The 20,819-nt window shown below is 31.7% G+C and overlaps 4 protein-coding genes and 1 non-coding gene across 6 annotated transcripts; 2 read left to right on the top strand and 3 right to left on the bottom strand.

Moving 5' to 3' along the window:
* Positions 1–199: 199 nt before the first annotated feature.
* LOC102664880 (early nodulin-like protein 1) lies at positions 200–1,232 on the top strand. The gene is made up of 2 exons (XM_041009815.1): positions 200–427; positions 675–1,232. Exons 1-2 carry the CDS (start codon positions 218–220, stop codon positions 1,089–1,091), a joined length of 627 nt encoding a protein of 208 aa, XP_040865749.1. The 5' UTR covers positions 200–217; the 3' UTR covers positions 1,092–1,232.
* A 1,638-nt stretch (positions 1,233–2,870) lies between these two features.
* On the bottom strand, positions 2,871–5,345 carry LOC102660055 (ankyrin repeat-containing protein ITN1). Its single transcript, XM_006598228.3, has 3 exons — positions 4,892–5,345; positions 4,268–4,683; positions 2,871–3,976 (listed from the first exon to the last, which is right to left on the bottom strand). Exons 1-3 carry the CDS (start codon positions 5,343–5,345, stop codon positions 2,903–2,905), a joined length of 1,944 nt encoding a protein of 647 aa, XP_006598291.1. The 3' UTR covers positions 2,871–2,902.
* Positions 5,346–7,097: 1,752 nt separating this feature from the next.
* Positions 7,098–9,626, bottom strand: LOC100780161 (tetraketide alpha-pyrone reductase 1). Of its 2 annotated transcripts, none has more exons than XM_041009801.1 (6): positions 9,464–9,626; positions 8,510–8,679; positions 8,145–8,333; positions 7,825–7,987; positions 7,549–7,741; positions 7,098–7,354 (listed from the first exon to the last, which is right to left on the bottom strand). In XM_041009801.1, exons 1-6 carry the CDS (start codon positions 9,543–9,545, stop codon positions 7,192–7,194), a joined length of 960 nt encoding a protein of 319 aa, XP_040865735.1. In that variant the 5' UTR covers positions 9,546–9,626; the 3' UTR covers positions 7,098–7,191. The 2 variants fall into 2 exon arrangements, with proteins under 2 accessions (XP_040865735.1, XP_003546537.1); XM_003546489.5 differs by lacking the exon at positions 9,464–9,626 and adding an exon at positions 9,035–9,187.
* Positions 9,627–12,159: 2,533 nt separating this feature from the next.
* Positions 12,160–12,232, top strand: TRNAR-UCU (transfer RNA arginine (anticodon UCU)). The gene has a single exon. It is a non-coding gene; the product is annotated as a tRNA-Arg (tRNA).
* Positions 12,233–18,910: 6,678 nt separating this feature from the next.
* Positions 18,911–20,077, bottom strand: LOC100787471 (ethylene-responsive transcription factor ERF036). The gene has a single exon (XM_003546906.5). The coding sequence runs from the start codon at positions 19,739–19,741 to the stop codon at positions 19,094–19,096; it is 648 nt and encodes a 215-aa protein (XP_003546954.1). The 5' UTR covers positions 19,742–20,077; the 3' UTR covers positions 18,911–19,093.
* Positions 20,078–20,819: the final 742 nt, after the last annotated feature.

Raw genomic sequence — 20,819 nt, 5'->3', positions numbered from 1 at the left:
CTCCCTCTCGGCCTTATTCTAAAATCAGCTATATAAACTTGTAACCGCCACTACGTTGCCCCACGTTATGAAAAAAACTGCCCACTAAACCTTATTTTCTCCCTCAATATTTCATGTGCTCTATATATACACTCCCTACTATTGGCGTTGGGTTGCCGCCATTTATTGCTTCTATACATACATTGTTGGGAGAAAAAGAATTAGACAACAATTAACCATGGCATCCCGTTTGTTCGTCCTTTGTACTTGTGTGATCATTTTCATGGCTGCCACCAATACTTGTGTTGTTGAAGCTTCCGTGCAATTCAAAGTTGGTGGTGGCTTCGGTTGGCATGAACCTGCAGGCAACAACAATACTGATCAATTTTATATCCAATGGGCTGAAAGGAACAGATTTCAAGTTGGTGATGCTCTTGGTAAGCTTCTTGTATCATATCAAGTCACATGCATGCCTTATATTCACTTGAAGATGCATTGTGTGATTTTTATTATGCCAGTTTGCTTACGTTCAAATTACATCATGCATTCTTTAGTCGCATTTCTTGTGTGACATTTAACACATGGATGATTTTTCCAACACCAAAATAAATTATAAGTGAACTAGTTTTGAATTATTAATATATGTAAATGTAACTGTGAAAAAGATGTGTATCTCTTAATAGATGGGAAAAAAGATGGGTCAAATAATGTTTTTTTATGCAGTTTTTGAGTACCAGAATGACTCAGTTCTAAGTGTGGAGAAATTGGATTACATGAATTGTGACGCAAGTAACCCCATCACTGCCTTTGACAATGGGAATAGCACTTTTAATCTTGATAGGCCAGGGAACTTCTACTTCATCAGTGGAACCGATGATCACTGCAAGAATGGCCAAAAAATACTTGTGGATGTGATGCATCCACATTCTATCCTTAAATCTCCACCACCCATTTCCCTTTCACCTTCCCTTCCACCTGAAGGGTTTCCACCAATGGCTCCTCCACCTTCTGATGATCAAACCTTAGAGGCTTCATCAGCCTCAGTGCTGCTTACTACTATTTTTATGTCTCTTTTCGTCACATTTGTTAGTGTCATGCTGTTGGCATTTTGAATGTGTTGTTCAGGTTACAATGGACAACTAGTTAATTGTTTTTCTTTTGTTTATTGCTTCTGGAATCTCAGTTGTTTAGGTTAATTAGGCCTTACCATTCCAACTTTCAATTTTTTTCCCTCTTCTGGTCACTTTAATTAATATCATTGTTGTTGTTGTTTTTTATATTGTATTTATGGACATGGATTGACTTTTTCTCGTGTAAAAACCTTTTGCTTTTGGATTGAAGCATTTGTATTACTTTACTGCGCGATCTGATTATATAAGACCATTTACTCTCCGTGAGGAATATGCGATGCAACTCTAAATAATTCAACATTCAAAGTGTGAATTACTACTATTCACGCTCTAGAATCTGACAAAAATATATTTTTTATCTGTGGGAATTAAATACCGTCGTAGGGGTTGACAAAAATATATTTAACAGTCAATTATGCTGACTAGGAAAAGCAAAATTAAAACTAGAGCCAAAAACATATATAATTCTTTTAATTTATTGAGCGTTCCTTTTCTACATCTAATCGCAGGATTTTCCACTCCACGAGGTATATATAATTCAACATTCAAAGTACGTAATTCATGCTCCAGAATCTGCTAGAAAAAAATATTTAGTAAATGATTTTGATGAGACTAGGAAAAAATTACAGGCCGTGCATAATTTATTTCACTTAATAAATTTTTATAAACATTGAATTCTATTAGTTCAACTGTTATTTTGAGAATTTCTATTTTAACATATAGTATTTTCATAAATATAAATAAATTTCACCTGTAAAGTTAATATTTTTTTTATTAGAGTTATGATGACGTGAATACATTTTTGGTTATTTTAAAAAAATGTTGAATCAACAACTTAAATTTGTTGAAAATATTTTTGTGAAAGTGTGGCGCAAAGGAAGTTGAAAGGATAAAAATGAAAGTTTATACATTTATAAAAATGAAAACAAATTATGGATGAGTATAGTAAGTTATTGAATTTACTGGTATTAAGATTCAATTTCACTGGATTTGCTAAGGGAAAGATTAATCAATTCTAAGCATGTCCAAAAGGAGTGCATCGTCATTGAATTGACTAATCGTAAGGTACCTAGAGAAGCCGAAGTAAAATGTGCAGGAACTACGGATAGGGGTGATAATATAGACATTACAATAAATAATCTTGAATTCAATTTTTTATACTATTGTATTAGAATTGAGGGTTACTAAACATGTAGTAACTAAACTTTTTGAAATTCGATTTTTACTTCCTAAATAAAAGTTTGATTAATTAAAGTTTTTAAATTTTTTTTTTGTTAATATTTTTAGTTCATAAATTTTTGTTTGACTGAAGGTCTCTAAACTTTTAGAAATTATAATTTTTAATCTTTAAATAAAAATTTAAATTCATTATTTTTATTTATTTAATGAGAATTTTTAAAAATTTAAAAATTAAAAACCTTAATGAAAAAAATTGAGGGACTTGACCGTCAAATTTTTATTTAGAAACTAAAAATTGAATTTAAAAAAAATTAGGGACTAAAAACTTAATTAACCTAATAATTTATTTTAATTTGGATTTGAAATGTTGTTAGTGTTTTTTTTAGCAATGCTCAAAGAGAAAGAATATAACTTTGACTAGCAAAATTATTTGGGTTAACATTCATTAAGTTATTTGATACTGCTTATCATTCTCCAATACTCTTACCCTCATTTCAGTTTTAGATTTTGTTCTGTCTGGTTCTGGCTTGTGAAATAGTTTTAAAAAAAATTATGGATATACATCATTAACATTATTATGGTACAAGTGGTAGAATGCACGAGAGCCAAACTAATCAGTATGAATGGTAACCCTGTAAATAAGAGCTCTCAAAATCTGAATTTTCACTTTCCTTTTGGTAGTCTGCAGCTACATCCACACTTTCCTTCATAGTCTTTTTCCACCTTGATTTTCTGAGCCAGTGGTCAACCAGCATCACACTGAGACCAATGAAGATTGTGCCCAGAGAGCCCCCACCTACTGCTAGTAGCACAACGGATAGCCATTGCATCTCTGGACTATGTGGCAAGATCACCCATGTGCCTGCAACATAGCCAGTTGCCATAAATGCCACAGCCACCCACATGACCTTGTGAGTGATTGTCAATAGTCTTATCTGTGGCTTTCTTCTGAATGGAATGATACTAACAAGCACAATGACTATGGATAGAGAGGTGAATAGTGCTATGTTGTTGCTTATTGCAAAGACCTTGAAGGCTGTTGTTTTGCCCACCATTGACTTGCCTCTCATTGGTCCTTCTTGGTACACACCACCAGGGGGATTAATGCCAGCAGCAAAAGTCACAGTAGCAATCAAAACAGCAACTATTGTAATGGTGTTCCTGGCATTCAGTATTGCCTCTTTATGCATCTCATAGTGCTTATTCCTCCGGCTCTGAGTATAGTAAAGTTGATTTAGATTTTCAGCTTTTGTTTTATTCTGTTGCTTGTGTTTCCCTAAATTTCTTGGGGAGCAGTAATATGATTTATAGGTTGTATCCTCAATTCTCTCACTCACTTGAGGCTGGGAAGGTGATCTAGAGTTGGTGCTTCTGCCAAGTTGTGGTGGACTTGTACAATCATAAGCAACCATTTCATTTTGATTTGGCAATTCCACTGGATTAGTTGTATACCTCCATGACATTGAAAGGCTAGATGCTACAGGAGACACAGAATTGGTCTTGTCTGTTTCCCGTGAAAAAGGCGAAGATTGGATGCTTCTTCTACCACCAGCTCTGATAAGTGTGGCTTGTAATTGCCTATTTTCTGCACTGTCCTTAGCCTGGTCAAGGATGTCAAGTGCTGTGACCCCTTCACAGTTCCGAGCATTAACATCCACCTTTGTCTTGTTGATCAAGAACTCTGCCATCTAATTATCATAAATAAAACTATAAGCACAACTACAGACATATGGATTCACATTCCAAATCAATATGCCATAAATATTGATTGGCTAGGACTTACAATAATTGTTAAATAGAACCCATTGGTGTATATTAATTGATGTAAGCTCAATTTAAGGATTGAAATCCCAGCAATATTTCATCTAAATATCAACAATCAAATGATATTGAAAGAGGGACAGTACTAAAGCCATACTACATTGATTTTAGGTGACATACTTACATCAATAGATCTAAATGTGATAATAATTACTCACCTTATAGCGCCCGCCTAGAACCGCAAGGTGTAAGACAGTGTTGCCATAACGATCTTGAAAATGCAATAGATTGGTCCCATTGGAGACATGTACCAAGAATTCCAAAGCATCACACAATCCGTATCTCACAGCCAAATGGAATACTGTCTCTTCCTCTCTAGTGAGATGGTTAAGTGATGTAGCAATGCTTGACACAAAATCTTGAAGGACTGAGACTTTCCCTTTCATTACTGCCAGGTGCAATGGTGTATAGCCATTGTTGTTGTATTGTAAAACAAGATTTGGATCACGTCTTAGTAGGATCCATGCAATCTCTCTGTGTCCTCCATTACAAGCATGATGCAATGGCGAGTTCCCATTATCATCAATCACTTGAGTAAGCTCTGACCACTTATTCAACAATTCTCTAACAACATCTGCACAGAAATTTAAAATTTCTTAGATGAACTATTTAAAATTGTTAGTTCTCACTTTAAAATCAATTAAGAATTAGTAAGGTTGTCCAACAAGCATATAAACCACATTGTAGCAATTGAATCAGTCGACAGGGGACTTTCCAACAAAAATAAGTAAAAGTTAAAAAAAAAAATGCAAACTTAATGGAGAAAACCATTTTATGCCTACCTGTGTGCCCTCTTGATGCAGCAATATGGATACAAGATTGATCAAACCCTGTGGCCTCTGGCCCCCCCATCTCAGATAGATTGAGCAGGAGATTCAACATGTCAAGATTTCCATGTCTGCAAGCTAGAAAACAAGCGCTTTTGCCATTCTGATTAAGCTTACAGATAGCTGTGGAATTGGCATCTAGCAGCAACTTTAAGACCCCAACATTCTCTTGTCTGCAAGCCTCGTGAATTGGGGTCTCCAGGTTTTTATTCTCAGCAGAAACCATGTCAGGGCACAATCTAACTATTTCAGACACTATTTCAGTGCAACCGTACCTAGAAGCAAGGTGTAATGGAGTGCTCAAGGAATCAGCTGTTATCTGATGGAGAATTTCTCCATTCTCTTTAACTAGGCTCAAAAATGTGGTTATGTCATTGGACTTAACTGCATTATAAAACTTTGGATTCATATTGCCGAGCTTTAAAGTTATTGAGGCAGTGAGAATCTAAATAGAGAAAGTTCTGCGATCCCTTTATTAGAAGGCTAGCAATATATAGTAACGAAGTTGCAGAAAATGTTTGGAAAATTATCGTAGCTAGGAGTAGGGACAGAGTACACGGAGACAATTGACTTATGAGCAATTGAGCGTGCGATTTTGGATGAACTAACTGTTATGTCAGAACAATTGACTTATGAGCAATTGACTTATGAGCAATTGACTTATGAGCGTTAACACTAACATTTTCTAGGAAAAATCCTGTTATGTCAGAACTAACTGGTCCAGAAGTGAACAATTTTTCCACGTAATAATAGCTGTTACAAAGAAGCTTCTTGGCATGCAAATGATGCAATTTATGAGGAGAAAGGGTAACTCGAAACAATTTTCTGTTACGCTCAGAAGTCATACGTACAGAGACTTGACCTTTCCTTCTAGTTCTAGACGCACCACTCGTGTGCATTGAATAATGATAAAAGTGGAGGGAAGCTACGCAGCAATTTTGTACGGCACAACATCAATTCTTTGGGTTTACATTCTCAAGAGATTCTGCCGTGGCAGTTATGCCATATTATGATATTGCCTTTCATATGCGTGCGATTTTGGATGAATTTGTTGTGCGTTAACACTAACATTTTCAAGGAAAAATCCTGTTATGTCAGAACTAACTGGTCTAGAAGTGAACATTTTTTCCACGTAATAATACCTGTTACAAAGAAGCTTCTTGGCATGCAAATGATGCAATCATGCATGACCTCAAATGTGTTTCATTCCCTGTTAGTTTAGTGGCAGTGGATACTAGCAAGTAATTTCCTTACTCTAGTATTTCAGACAAAGCAAAGGTTGTTAGAGGTTTTATGTGACAAATAAAAAAAAAATATATATTGAAGTTAAAGATAGGAAAAATGAAATCAGTCGGTTACTATTACCCCCACTAAAAGGTGAAACACTTTGAACGACACAACATCAATTCTTTGTGTTTACGTTCTCAAGAGATTCTGCCGCAGCAGTTATGCCATATTGTGATATTGCCTTTCATACAACCATTCCTTTTGAGGGCGAGCCCTGATGCAGCGGTAAAGTTGTGCCTTGGTGACTTGTTGGTCATGGGTTCGAATCCGAAAACAGTCTCTTTGCATATGCAAGGGTAAGGCTGCGTACAATATCCCTCCCCCATACCTTCGCATAGCGAAGAACCTCCAGGCAATGGGGTACGAAATTTTTTATCTTTTTAAGATGTACATTTCACTTTCTTAAAAGTTGAATATCTATTTTAATGTAAATTGAATATTTTAGAACTTTTTTTACTCTTACAGTGATTCTCAACATGATCAATAACTGGTTTTGAACCTCTATTATAAATTATGACCTTAGAAAATGAAATAAAAATATAAAAAGCCGATGACGCTCTCAATTATTCACCATTGGTAACAGGTTTGTTTATATTGAAAAAATTAAAGTATGAAATTACATTCCTTTATTAGGATGTGCCAAAAAAAATTCCTTTTTAGGGGAGTTTATATTTTAAAATAAGAAAGTATACTTAGTCTTTTTGTATGTCCATTTTTACGTTTGATCTTTTCTTTGTTTAAATGTCCAGTGTATATTTATTATTACTATAAGAGAAGGAGTTTCTTATGCGAGAAAAAAAAATTCCTGGAACCTGGAGGTACTTTCAGGTTCGGGTCTTTCTAATTAATATCACAGTTCTACATTTTAAATATAGGGTCATTAATTTGGGAAGCAAGTACCATCAACCCAACAATGTTATTGATCATTTGGATTAAGATTACAATCTCAACTAACAACTTATGCAAGTTCATTCAATTGGACCGTGGCCTTGGTGAAGAGTGACATGGCCTTGCTTCACAAGAGAGGCAATGCAATCATCAAACATTTCTTCAACAGACTTAAACTTGAATCCTAGACTCCTGAGCTTTCCAGTGTTTAGTTCGTAATGTGGTCTATCTAGTTTCTCGAACCTGAAAATCCAATAAAAAGATAATAAGCTACACTTGTTCCATACATTTTTTATTTTTTTTATCATTGCACGACAATGGGCGTGTGTAATTACATTTTGTAAGACATAATTTTGATACCAATTTTCACACTAAAAATTAAAACCAGTGTTAATATACTTATATTGTGCAACGATAAGGCATTAACATTAACCAACCTTTTGGAGATAGGGAGGGTAGGATAACGATTTGCTAGCAATGAAGCCAAATCATCTTCACCCATTACGGTAGAGCTGCAAAGGTATCTACCATGGGAGTCTTCATTTTCATAAACAAGGATTTGGCAAAGGGCAACATCATCGATATGAACATATCCCATCCTTCCAAGTAGTTGGAATCTCTTGGTTTCCCCTATTCATTAGAATATTAACCAACAATTATTCAAAGAAAATGTACCAACCTTAGTTAGGGGCAAAGCATATTTATTTATGTACCTTTGAGCAACCCTAGCACATCAGATGCAGTAGAGCATAAATTAGGAGGCAAGCTGGGTCCGATGATGAATGATGGCAGAACTGTCACCAAATTTATTCCCTTCTCTTTGCAGTATTCCCACGCTGCTCTTTCTGCCTGTGTCTTTGCCATCGCATACCATGCCTTCATTCAATACATGCTACAACTTAGAATCACGTTTTCATTTCTTATAAATTAACATGTACCTAGCTATATAGGATGGAGTAAAAAATTGGGCTTTTGAATAATTGAGTGTGCCCATATTTATGTATATGATGACTTAAGGTTAAGCAATACGTACCTGGAGTTTCTCACAAATTTCCAAGGAGCTCCAGGATGATTCATCTAGTGGTGTGTTTGGATCAAAATCATCTCTTAGCCTAAGAGTTGAAGAAGATGAAGTTAATACCACACGACCAAGGGCAGGGTTCTTTCCACAAGAGCGCAGAACATTTAGCGTGCCTTTTACTGCCGGCTCCAATATTTCTGACTATGTTTGATCGAATTAAAATACCATGGTGTGAGATACTAGTAGTTATGTGAAAGTTTGGATAATTTCAGAGGTTGTAGATTAACATAGAAATTAAAAAAGCTAATTACTATGCTACCATATGCCATGTCACATACTAACTAAGAACAAACAAAAAATGTGACATATTATTATACCTTGGGATCAGATATAGTATTGAGTACAGGAGAGGCCACATGGAAGACTCCTTTGCATCCCATGATTGCGTTGTCGAAGCTGCCTTCTTCCATCAAATCAGCTTGGACTAGTTGGAGCCTCTCCGTTGCTCCTTCTAGACTCCATAAGTATTCATACTTCTTCTTCTTCCCTGTATGTACCAGCACCATATACAAAATACATAAATGTTTTCTTTTTTTGTTTAATATAATCAAAATATGCCACTTTTGGTGTAAGTAAAAAACCAAAATATCTTCCAACATAACAAAAAATGTCTAAAAATCATCCTGCCTATACAAACGTACGTCAACTAACAACACGTGTGTTTTTCTTTTTCGCAGAAACAATTTTGTTTAAGACATAATCGGCCACTAATTAAATATGGGCTAGTCAACTAACAGCACATGTTTGTTTTTCTTTTTCTCACATAAATGCCACTAAATGTGTGGTACATGAATTGTATATTGTAATCAAAATGAATTAAATGACATATGGAAGAGAGAAACCTAAATCTCTGACAGTTCCAATGACATGATAGCCAGACAAAAGAAGTCGCTTAATTAGCCAAGAAGCGAGAAAGCCTGAAGCCCCAGTGACACACACTCTACCTCTACCTCTGTGTTCCATATCACAAGCCAAGGTGATGATACCTTTCTCCCTGCCACTATATGAAGCCTCCTTAGTCCTCACAAAGATTAGATGACTAAGCTAATTACTATTAACTAACTAACTTTTAACTCTGTGGTCAAGGGTGCATGATCTACCTAATCTAATTTTGTCCAACTACACTTAAAACTGATGGTGATCTGGTGAAATTACTTGTTTACCATTTGATAGTTAGTTAGTTAATAGTAATTACTTGTTTAACCATGATGCAAACGGAAACGGAATCGGTGTGCTGTAAAGAACTTCCAGTTTAACATAGCTTTGAATACCTTCAATTAGGGAGCTCTGAAAACCTCTTCTGCATTTTGATAGTGACGATTGACAATAACTTGTATGAATATGATCAAGCATTATGGATCTTTATGTACTTGTTTGACTCGTCGGTGCTTGGCTATAATTTAAACACTGCACTTCAAGGGGACAACTGCCCCAGAGCTCCATGTGGATCATCTTTTTGACTTGCATAAACGCCAAGGCTCAAACTGCTTTATACACCAATTCAATGTTCAAGAATATTTGCTGCATGAAAACCGGATACCTTTAAGAAAGGATTAAAAAAAACACTGTTCAATCAATTTATTTTAAAGTGATTTTACCAGGGAATAGTCTCACGTCGGTTTTAGATTTAAAAATGGAGTAATTGTTTATTGGTTTGCTTAATTATTTAAAAAGTCAAATTTATTGATCAGTTTTTTCAGCGTAAATTTATTTACAATGTTTTCATCTAGTTTAATGCTTATTTACCGGCTTATATTTTAGTGTCTCAAGTATTGTGATTGCAATATTTTAGTTCTTTAAACTCTAATTATACCAATTAAGTCTTTTTAAGGTTGTTCTCATTTTCAATCATGTTTCATTACGTCATCTGTGTTTGGGTTGTTGTTATAGAAGCATCAAACATCTATTTGCACATTCCAATGCACAAAATGGATAAATAATAGCATTGCTAAATTGGAAAACAAAACTGAGATGTGTTTAATTAAGCTATAATCCAAACAAATCATAAGTCTTTAGTTTCCTTAGAATGAGAAGACATCTCTTTTGTTGTTTAATATTTTTCTAAAAACAACAATTTACCCAGAAGTATCATCAATATGATAACTAAATGTATGTTTGGTTTATAAATAAAAATGTTGTCACACACGTTTTAATATAAAATCCAACATATAAAAGCAAAACAAACATAAAAGCAAGAGTCATAATCTGCTGTTGGTAAAATTATTTTTGCCTCTAATATAATTTTGTAACTGCAAATCAAACATATTCTAAATCAATATAAATTATATTTTTTTTATTATTGTATGCTAAATATTGTGTGTTTTAGGTGGTACATTGTATCTACTCATTGTCATATCATGTCTAATTTATCATGTATCTAATTCTATTAAATATTAGATGAAATTAAATTGAAGGAATTTGATTGCAAATAGGGGGAGGGGATCGAGAGGGGACTTGATCGGCATAATTAGCCCAATTGAAATTTGAAAATCAAAATTATACGATCCAATATTAAGAGCCTAAAATGAAATATAAACATATAAAAAAACAAATATCATGATTTTAATAGAAGAAAAACAAGTTGAAATACTGATTTTTTTTTTCCCTGAGTTCCTTCATGATTTCCTATAGATTTAATATTGTAATTACGGGCCATGTATAACAACAAGCACCCATGGCCTAATGGATAAGGCACCTGACTTCTAATCAGGTGATTATGGGTTTGAGTCCCATTGGGGCGTGTTTACAGGCTTACATTAATTTTTTTATTAATAATCTCAAATTTCTATTTTTATGTTTACAGCAATATCTATTGTTTTATTAAATAAACAAGAAAAACATTATATATCAACCAGATAAAAGCGAGTTTATTTATAAAAGTTAGATGGCATACGTTATTTTCTTTTATTCTTTAGATTTTTGGTGGAGTGGGAAAATAAAAGATTACAAAGAGGTAAAGTCAAGCTAAAACTCAAGAAACCAACGTATAAATGAACAACAGTATCTGCTTCCTTAACTCAACAGACCATTCTCTAGTCTCTACTAATCATGATGCTATTGGTTACCACTATTCCTTCCGCAACGAATAATCTGATTCACAAACAAAACAACTTGTGTCTATGTCCAACATCCCACGCTTCCAGAAGACCATATTTAATGGACATCAACTCTGATCCAAGGGAAAATGTTATATTAGACAAACACATTTACTGAAAAAGGGAAAATGTTATAGTAACCTTAGTCCAATATCTTTTAATGCTTAAGTTATGAATACCACTACTATTTTCTAAATATTTATTATTATTTCTAATACGATCAAGTCTCGTGTTTCTTTTCAAATATAATACTATCAAATGAGTAACTCGTCAACCATTAATTTTGATTGTGTGTTTTTTCTCTTTTGATCAACAGTTACTTGATGATTTTTTTTTTTTTAAAAGTCTTCCTTTTTTCTCCAGTTTTATTTTCACTGTTTAATATCATTCTCACAAAAAAAAATTAATTTAATTACATTCGTGAGAATTTTTTAAAATATATATTATATATGAATTATATTTTTTATTAATAATTACTATTTTATTTTTATATTTTTAAATTCTTGTATGTTAAAAAATAGATAATGTCATACTAATTGATGAAATTTGAAAGATTTAAAAGCCCAATTTATTTAAAACAAAATATGTACAATTACTATGTCATACTCCTTAAAGTCAATAAGTTATTAATATTATTATTATGACATCATTTAACAATTGTTAATTGATAGTAGTGATTAAAATCAATAAAAAAATTGTAGGGGATAAAACTAAATGAAATATTTAAATAATGAAAATAAAAATTCTATATTATTGGGACCAAAAAAAATTTTAAGCTTATTTTTAAATTTGTTTAAACTTTGGTTAATTATATAAATTCCACAGCCATTGGGTATTAATTTTATAAAATACTTTGTGCTAGATTTTCAAAGGCGCCCATGGCCTAATGGATAAGGCGCTTGACTTCTAATCAAGCGATTGTGGGTTCGAGTCCCACTGGGCGTGGATAATACCTTTTTATTTTATCATTGAGTTCAGATTACGATCGTCCATTTTTCTAAAATAAACAGACTATACTTCCTCTGTCTTTAACCCTAACATGTTACTTAATTAGATAAATAACAAAGGATTATTATATGACACCCTGACTAGCACATGATTAGATTCGTTCTGCCTTGGCTTACTATGTTGTGGTGAATTATCATCTCCAGTACACTCAAAAAGCCTTTTCCAAATTTAACTAAGGTGCAATTTATAGGATGATTCATAAGCTCTCTTAATAAAGAGGTTTAACTCCTCTGTCTAAAGAATATATATAAATTATTGTAAACTTTTTAATATTTTCTTAGAATAATAATAAATAAATAAAAATTATTAATTTTTTAAGAATTAATAAATAAATAAAATACTGGTGAATCGAAGGATTAAGATAAAGATAAAAATTATAATAAAAAAATCCTCAATAATCAATCGGCACGTCCATGTGGAGTATTAATCAACTTCGATTGCTTCATGAAAACAAGAGTTATCAAGAATTAATAATTGCTAACTTGATTATATCAATTAACTCTGTAGGACAATGTGTCGTCCCTGATGCTTGTTAGCTAGAAAAAAATGACAAAAATTGTCAATACGGTGTAATTTGCCAACGTTAATCAAATTATGGATTTTTCTGATCATGATGCTATTTGTTGTTTTGAATTTCATAACTTTGCTGTGGGCTTTTTCTATGATTGGTGCACTCTACTTGTACTTGTCGAAAGATAAAAATAGGTTACTATTAATTAATAATTAATATGGACCCAATCTCTTAGTGATTAATTATTATTTGTCATTTCACAATAGTTAAGAAAAAATTAAGAAAAAATTTAGTGAAGGATTGCTAAGAAACAAGCTTTTAGTGACAATAGCTACTTAGTCCATTATAGAAGTTAAGCAAGGAAGTTGGATGACTATCTAAGCTTTTAAAAGCATTAACAAGTGTAACATGGTTGATAAATAATTTTAATTATTAAGTATATGATTATAGATATAATTCTTAGTTTGTGCGTGTAAGAAAATATTTATTAAAAAATATTAATTCTTTAAATGAATTTCAATATTGTAGAAGATTAATCATTGATTTTTGACGGAAAATATCTTGGTTAAGCAAAAACACCCCTAAAAGAAAAAAAAATTTGCTAAAAGGATATGTTTACCTAAAAAAAATAATCTTTTGCATGAACCTTTTAATTATCATATTTTTATAGTACAAAATATTTGTCAACTTAAATGTTTATTGGAGAATTTGTTATCGTTTAAACATTTTTTTATTTACAAGACTCAAATACGAGATCTTGTTTAAGAATACCGAGACCCGTTTTATTAAGACAAATGATAAATTTAAATTGTAATATAAAATTATTTTTAATTATTAATATTTTTAAAAAATATTAAAATTTAATTTAGAGATAGAGATAAAAAAAGATTAAAAGAGATAAATTATTTTAAAAAAAATCTAATATATAGATAAAGATAAAATGAAAATTATTTGATATAATTGACAAAAAAAAAATTAGCTAATCGTGTAAGCAGAATATCGAAGGTAAAGGAAAAATAACAAGAGAATAAAAAGAGTAAAATTTATTTTTAAATTACATATTTTAATTTATAATATAAAAATGAATATTGCCATGTGATACTTATGAACATGTTATGTCAATGGTATTGAAAAGGCACTTGTTATGATAACTAAAAAACAAGTGTCGGGTTGTGTTTAGAAAGCGTATTAGCTGTAGATTCCAACTATGTATTTGCTTAGTTTCCAATATCTGCATTCTGAATCACACAAATTTTAGAGATATTGGCAATAATTTAAAGGAGCAGTTGATTCCCTTTGAATGGTGGGTTCTACCGTACTTCCAATAATGTGACTTTGGGTTTTTCCTTTTTCGCCCTTTTCGGGTGGGTGTCAAGTAAAGTACACAACAACCATAGTTCTAGCGTGCTACCTTCGGGCTTGTTATTTCAGTTTCTCAACTATTTTATATAATTACTCATATAGAGACTAAAATGAAAACGAAAATTAATGCAGAAGTACCAAAAGATAAATTAAACCTTTATCTTATCTATTCAACATTATTTTTCTATAATGATAAATTAATGAGACACTTTTTGTAATTGATTTTGCTTAGTTTCGGCCTGTGCACCTGAACTATTTCCTTATAATACTCTTATTCTTTTGCTTTGAAAAAAAAAAAGAGTAATTATATATATAAAAAATATAAGTACCAGGCGTAATATCATTAAATCTTAGTGCATGTAAATATAATTTGACAAAAAAGTTATGAATAAACATTAAAATAATTTTATATTATCATTTAATTACAATTCAATATATAATAAATTTATTAAATTTTATAATAATAATTATTTTAAAAATTATATCAATAATAAATTATGATTGAATTATAATATAAATTTGATTCACACAGAAAGTATATACTCATTAAAGTCATAATTTACTCTATTATTTTCCAACATGATGCACCTTTAGTGAAAATTATAAGACTTAATTACACTTTTGGTTGGATAAAATAAAAATAAATTCATCCTAACATGTGTCAACTCACCTTTAGTATATGTATTATTACATTTGTGAATTAATAAGTCATTCATCAAAATAAAATTGAGTTCAGTTTTGTTAAGTAAAGTTATAAGTTTAAGTGTTGTAAATAAATAAAAATATATAATTGGTTGGAGAAAGAAATTTGACTAAAGATGATAAAAAAAAGAGTTAGAAAATTGACAACTCAGTAATAAAAAAAATCCAGAGAATTTTAAGTATAATCATAAACCAAAAGTGTAATTAAGTTAAATTAAAATTACTTAATTTCAACCGAATTCTTCCTTCGTTAATTTGGCTAGCTAGAACAATAAACAACCAAGAAGATGGAGGAAGATATGCAAGATTAAAAATAATGGTGAGTTAATAGTGTGGAAGACACGGACAGTTAATTAATTAAGCTAATCTTGCTACTAAAGTATAAATTAATTAACAAATGAACAAGAAGCAACGGGTCCAAGCCTCAGTAATAAACAGCTAAACTTTAAAGTTTAAACAGCGACTGAACTATCTTAACCACAAAGTATGGATTCATTTTAGTGTACTTTGGTATAAATGCAAAACCATAAGCTACATACAGGACTCTCCTGAGACTACCAAATGACACACGACACAGATTTGGACAGTACATTGCTTGACCCGTATCTATTATTCATATACTATGCTTAAGTGCTAGTAATCATATACTATACTTAAATGGTTTTCTTATCTTACTTATCCCAGCAAGATCGTAAGATGAACACGATTAATTAATTAATTAATTCTCTTACTTTCACAAGGAACCGTACGTACGGAATTTTTTCAATGGAAGGAGATTTTTTTCCGTTTCACTTATTTATTTGCACTGTATTAGTAAGGCTTAATTAATTAGAGTTACATGACTGTTACAGATGACAGATAAGCAAGCAATCAAGACCACCAAATCACCAACTACTGCCGCCCGTTATTTTTCCGTTGTCCTTTTCAAATTTGTAATTAAGATTGGTGGCAAAAATGGGCCCACATAAAAGTAGCACAAGAGTTTGCTTCGTGATACCAAATTATTTTAATTAAGGTAAATTTACACTTTAGAAACCAAGCTATATATATTTTTAGTAATCTCAACTATTTACAGTGGAAATTATTCCAACGCACTCATATGATAAAATTATTTGCAATAGTTCAAAGATCTAGGTTTCAATTTTGCATTCACATAAGTTTAATTTTCATGCCAATTGTTGTAAATACTTTCACACTGTAAAACACTTAGAAATTAAGTGACGATGACTTAATTATTTTCAATTCACTTTCGTTTAAAAACAGTCCTTACATGCCCGTCTCGCACACACATTAGTAGTGCGATAGCCTAAACCACATTATTAAATATTATAATTAATATATTGAGATAGAGTAATTTAAAGCTTCGACTAGTTCAGACGTAAGTGACGGAAACAAAGCCAATTTCGAAGGCTTTTTCTTCTTTAATTTTGTGGACATGCAAATGCCAATCAGTCTCTGATGGTGAATTAAAAGATTCTAGAAGGAGTAAGTGGTTCCCAACTTACAAGACTGAGTAAAAACAGCAGCTATGGACTCAATAAGATAAGTGGATTTAAATTTTTCCAAATTTGAAATATTTATGTTTTATCTCGCTTTTTTTTAATTATAGTGTCCACTTAATATCATCACAAAATAACTTCAAATTCTATTTTCTTTTTCTATTTTTCTTATTTTCATCAAGAGATTATCTAGGTCCTGATTTCAAGTCTGTGTTTTTCCTGAAATTTTAGTTAATTTATAATTGATTTGAGCATTTTATAAGTAGATTTAATCGAAATAGCAGTGCTTGATAAACACATTTATCTTATCAGTTGTCATGTTTTTTTAGCCACTTCAATTAATACATTTTACTTAAAATATTTATATTATTATCTAAATGAAATGTTGATAAAATATTATAAACTGTTACTCACTTTTTCAATTATATACTACGTAATACATTCTTAAATTTAAAACCTTATTTAGAATGAGACACGCTCATATTAAGTTCCGACAACCTTACTGATGAGAAACAATCATATACGTATTGGCAGTACCAAACATCAGTTGCCATGAACTACACGCAAACCTTATTTGTATTTTAGCTAGTTTTATCTAAAAATAACCCTTTTATACCAATTTAACACTAACTGTAAGAAGCGTTAGATTTTCTTTATAATTTAGTTATAACTCAGACTCTCAGAGTAACCACATACATTAAAAAAAAAATGCATATCAAAAGCTAAATTAATAGTTGTCTTTATAAAATGTTTAGATATTAAACATACAAACATTTGTATAAACTTATAGATAAAAACATAATGATTACTTGTTAAGTGTGTGTTTGAATTAAATTAACACGTATTATATTCTGTATAAGTGTATATCATGTGAGATTTATTTTAACGTATGAAAAAAATCGAAAATATAAATATAAATATAAATATTTAACGTTGTAACAAAATATGCATAATTAGTTATATATATATATATATATATATATATATATATATATATATATATATATATATATATATATATATATATATATATATCTATCTTTAAAGATAAAAATAAAAGTAAAGTTTAAAAGAATTAAAGGTAACTTATATTCACTTTTACACTTTATTTCATACATTACCCCAAAAAATATCACTTTTACAGTATTTAATAATTTTCAATTAGACAATTTAATTTTAAAACCTATCATTAAAAGTTTATTTCAGATGAATTATATTTACAAAAGTTTATATTAATTTAAAATTATTTGATACTTCATTTGTATACACTTGATGTATATTTTTAAAACATATAAAAATGAATAATTTTATTATTTTCATATTATTGTTTATTTTTTTATAAAATTTGAAATGAACAATTAAGATAATACTTATTTATATTGTGAGAATTTAAAAGTTATATATATATATATAAAACACATTGCACATAATTTTATTGATAATGTGATAATATTAATATAAGTTATGTAAGTGCTATTTTTTTATAATAACTCATGTTTATACTAAATTAATTGAACTATACCTTTGTATGTCCCTATAATTTAATTTCTCTTAAATAATATTATGATATTATTTAAAATATAAAAATCATATACCGATAAAGTCACGTGTCATAAAAAAAATATAATAAAAATTATTTTCACATTTAAAAATGAGTTCAAATTAATGATACACGAATTGCCATCATGTTTGAAATAACTCCCAATCAAAACAATTTTGTTGCAAGAACACAACAAATAAAAAAATTCAAAATGAATCACTACCAAAATACAACACCTCGGTCCATTACTTAATTTAGAGGAACTAGTGAGGATTGGAAGGAAATGCAAGGAAGAAATATGAGAAAAAGACTAAATTTTTATTATTTATTTTAGAGAAAAAAATAGAAAGGAGTTTTTTATTTTTTGCCACTTCACAAAAGAACTCCTCTCCAATTTGCCATAAAATGGAGAAAGCTAAATATTTTCTTTTCTATATTTTTGTTTTAGTTTCTTAAAAAGTTAAGTGAATCGTTATAACATATTTTTTCTAAAAAAATATCTTAAGAAAAAAAATTGAGAAAAAGTTTAATATTTTTTATTAAATTCATTTTTCCTAATTTATAAATATTTGAACATAATTTATTTATTTTTTTAAAAAATAATATAATTTATTTATTTGTTTTCATTATCTCTTCCATCCATTTAAACAAATTAAGATAAATTTCTTTACAATTTTTTTTATATTTCTTTCCTTTTTTAATTCCCTTCCAATTCAAACAAAGCAGATTCTGTCAAAGCCCTTAGCAACATAAAATCTCCTCAGTTTTAGTAGTCACAGAAAATAATCAGAAAGAAACTCTATCCCACCACCGCCCATAACGGATTGGAGAGGAAGCACTGATTTCATTTTCCCATTAAATCCGATTTTATTTTTATCTATAATTAGAAACAAACTAATTTAATGGTAATAATAATAAATGAAAAACTCCACTGGGTACTGACACATTCTCAAAGTTGAACAAGGAAGTGAAGGTAGCAAGGAGTAGAAGAGAAAGTTATGTGTGAAAAATATAAATATTTGGCATACTAAAGTGGCGGAACTAACCAAACCACCAACCGCTGAGATAAAAAATAGCGAAAGAGCATTTGACGATGATCATGCATTTGATTTGATAGCAACAGAAGAAGACACGTTTAGTTTTATAGCCTCTGAAAAACCGAAACTGTTTTAAGCTAAGCCAAACTAAACGGAACATGTTTTTTGGTGATCGGTCGCAAATTGGAATAATCCACACTCGTGTTCCCCAAGCATCATCATGTCACCAATGCTCCCCACCGCCATTGGAGGAGGGTACACCCAACTATCTACCGAGTCGATCAACGTGAACTCACTTCTCGACTCAACCGACTCGAAGCTCTCTTCTATGTTCGGAAGCTCCACAATCTCGCTCAGCTCCGACGACTCTGCCTCCGAACCCTCACGGTCGAACTCCACCATCGCGGCGGCTTCCGCGGCCGCGGCTTGGATGTCACGTGGGGCACACGTGACGGGTCTGGGAAGCATGTTTACTATGTTAGGGAAGTTGAGAATCGCGGTGTGGCCTTTTATGCTCAAAGCCGCCACGTCGTGTGCACGTGCCGCCATTTCAGGGGTGGCAAAAGTTCCGAGCCAGATGCGTGATTTCTTGCGCGGCTCGCGAATTTCTGATACCCATTTGCCCCAATTGCGCATTCGAACGCCGTGGTAATCGGGATGCTTGGTGGGGTCTCTGTTTCTCTTTGCTTTGCTCTGTTTTTCTGTCTTGTTCCGTTTCGGGGGTTTTGAAGTGGAAGAGTTGCTGGTGCTGGTGCTGCTGCTAGGAGTTTCGTGACACCTTGTTGTTTCGGTCATTGTTATTCAGAATAGGAATGTTTGTGTAGCTGAGTACAGGTTGCGCATGATAGAGGAGTGAGTACTAGGATGCAGGGAGAGATAACATAGGAGAGGTGTTGAGCAGAGGAGAAACAGAGCATATTGGTTGGCTTTTTTGTAGTGAAGGATATAGATTATAGATATAGCGACCCTTAACCTACCAATAATATATTTCGTGACAGTGCATAATATGCTAAGTTTAGGTTTACTATTACAATGGGAAAGAAGAAAAAAAGAGACAAGACTTTATGGGTAATAAAACTAACGCGGTTAAAAAATAGAAATGCAAAAGGAGGTCGGAGAGGATTGAATTTTCCTTTTCTTGCCAAAGATATATTAATTTGGTTAAGTATAAGGTTGTGTAGGACTGTCTGGAAGAAAGAAAGGATGAACGCACTCACTATGGTACATTGGGCCCGTATTTTTGTTCTAGATATACGTTTTAGTCTTATTGTGTAAAATTTCGGGCCAAGTGTCATGTGTCAAGATCACACCTTTCTTGTGCTCGTTGGGGTCGAATTGTCTCAACGCAATTCCCATTGATTCTCCATTTTGTTTAAAGAAATTCAAAACCAAGTCTTCCGCACTTCGCTTATAGGCATAGACAAAGCAATCGGTGGTGTCTACAGACGCCACTAGCCTTTGTTCTTGTTTTCCTTCCTTAAAATTTCCCTTTTTTTATAATTTTCATATTTTTTTTGGGTAAGGACTTGTGACGTTAATTGGTATGGAGGAAAGTTAAGCATCCTTTGTAAGAAAAGAGGATCAATAATCTATGCAATGAGGACATTAGGAGTTAGGGAGCCTAATATTCCATTAAGGTCATAATCATCCTATGTATAGATAATATCTCCATCCTCGGATGCTTTGTTATATCCTTGTGCTGTGCGCACTGCTGATTTAAAAGCATTCCTTGCATCCCGCGGATTCCGAATTTCTAATGTTCTAGAGAGAGGGGGTAGCTTATGCTATGGATTATTTAGAAGCTATCCTTATCCAAGTTACCAAGATGTGACACTTCAAAATGGGACTATAATTGGGGCATTACTATTTACTA

This window comes from Glycine max, chromosome 15 (genome assembly GCF_000004515.6).
Source record: "Glycine max cultivar Williams 82 chromosome 15, Glycine_max_v4.0, whole genome shotgun sequence".
In the NCBI taxonomy this organism is placed as follows: Eukaryota; Viridiplantae; Streptophyta; class Magnoliopsida; order Fabales; family Fabaceae; genus Glycine; species Glycine max.
Note: the sequence above shows the minus strand (reverse complement) of the source record. Positions and strands in the feature narration are given on the sequence as shown.

What these genes read in the sequence shown, in the direction of transcription:
- LOC102664880 (XM_041009815.1), top strand. Translation starts at nt 218, where the DNA reads ATGGCATCCCGTTTGTTCGTCCTTTGTACTTGTGTGATCATTTTCATG. An exon ending in ATGCTCTTGGTAAGCTTCTT is followed by an intron (nt 428 to 674) that starts GTATCATATCAA and finishes ATGGGAAAAAAG; the next exon opens with ATGGGTCAAATAATGTTTTT.
- LOC102660055 (XM_006598228.3), bottom strand. Translation starts at nt 5,345, where the DNA reads ATGAATCCAAAGTTTTATAATGCAGTTAAGTCCAATGACATAACCACA. An exon ending in TGCATCAAGAGGGCACACAG is followed by an intron (nt 4,684 to 4,891) that starts GTAGGCATAAAA and finishes ATTTCTGTGCAG; the next exon opens with ATGTTGTTAGAGAATTGTTG. An exon ending in TTCTAGGCGGGCGCTATAAG is followed by an intron (nt 3,977 to 4,267) that starts GTGAGTAATTAT and finishes TATGATAATTAG; the next exon opens with ATGGCAGAGTTCTTGATCAA.
- LOC100780161 (XM_003546489.5), bottom strand. Translation starts at nt 9,155, where the DNA reads ATGGAACACAGAGGTAGAGGTAGAGTGTGTGTCACTGGGGCTTCAGGC. An exon ending in TGGAACTGTCAGAGATTTAG is followed by an intron (nt 8,680 to 9,034) that starts GTTTCTCTCTTC and finishes TGGTACATACAG; the next exon opens with GGAAGAAGAAGAAGTATGAA. An exon ending in TGTGCTAGGGTTGCTCAAAG is followed by an intron (nt 7,742 to 7,824) that starts GTACATAAATAA and finishes TCTAATGAATAG; the next exon opens with GGGAAACCAAGAGATTCCAA.
- LOC100787471 (XM_003546906.5), bottom strand. Translation starts at nt 19,741, where the DNA reads ATGACCGAAACAACAAGGTGTCACGAAACTCCTAGCAGCAGCACCAGC.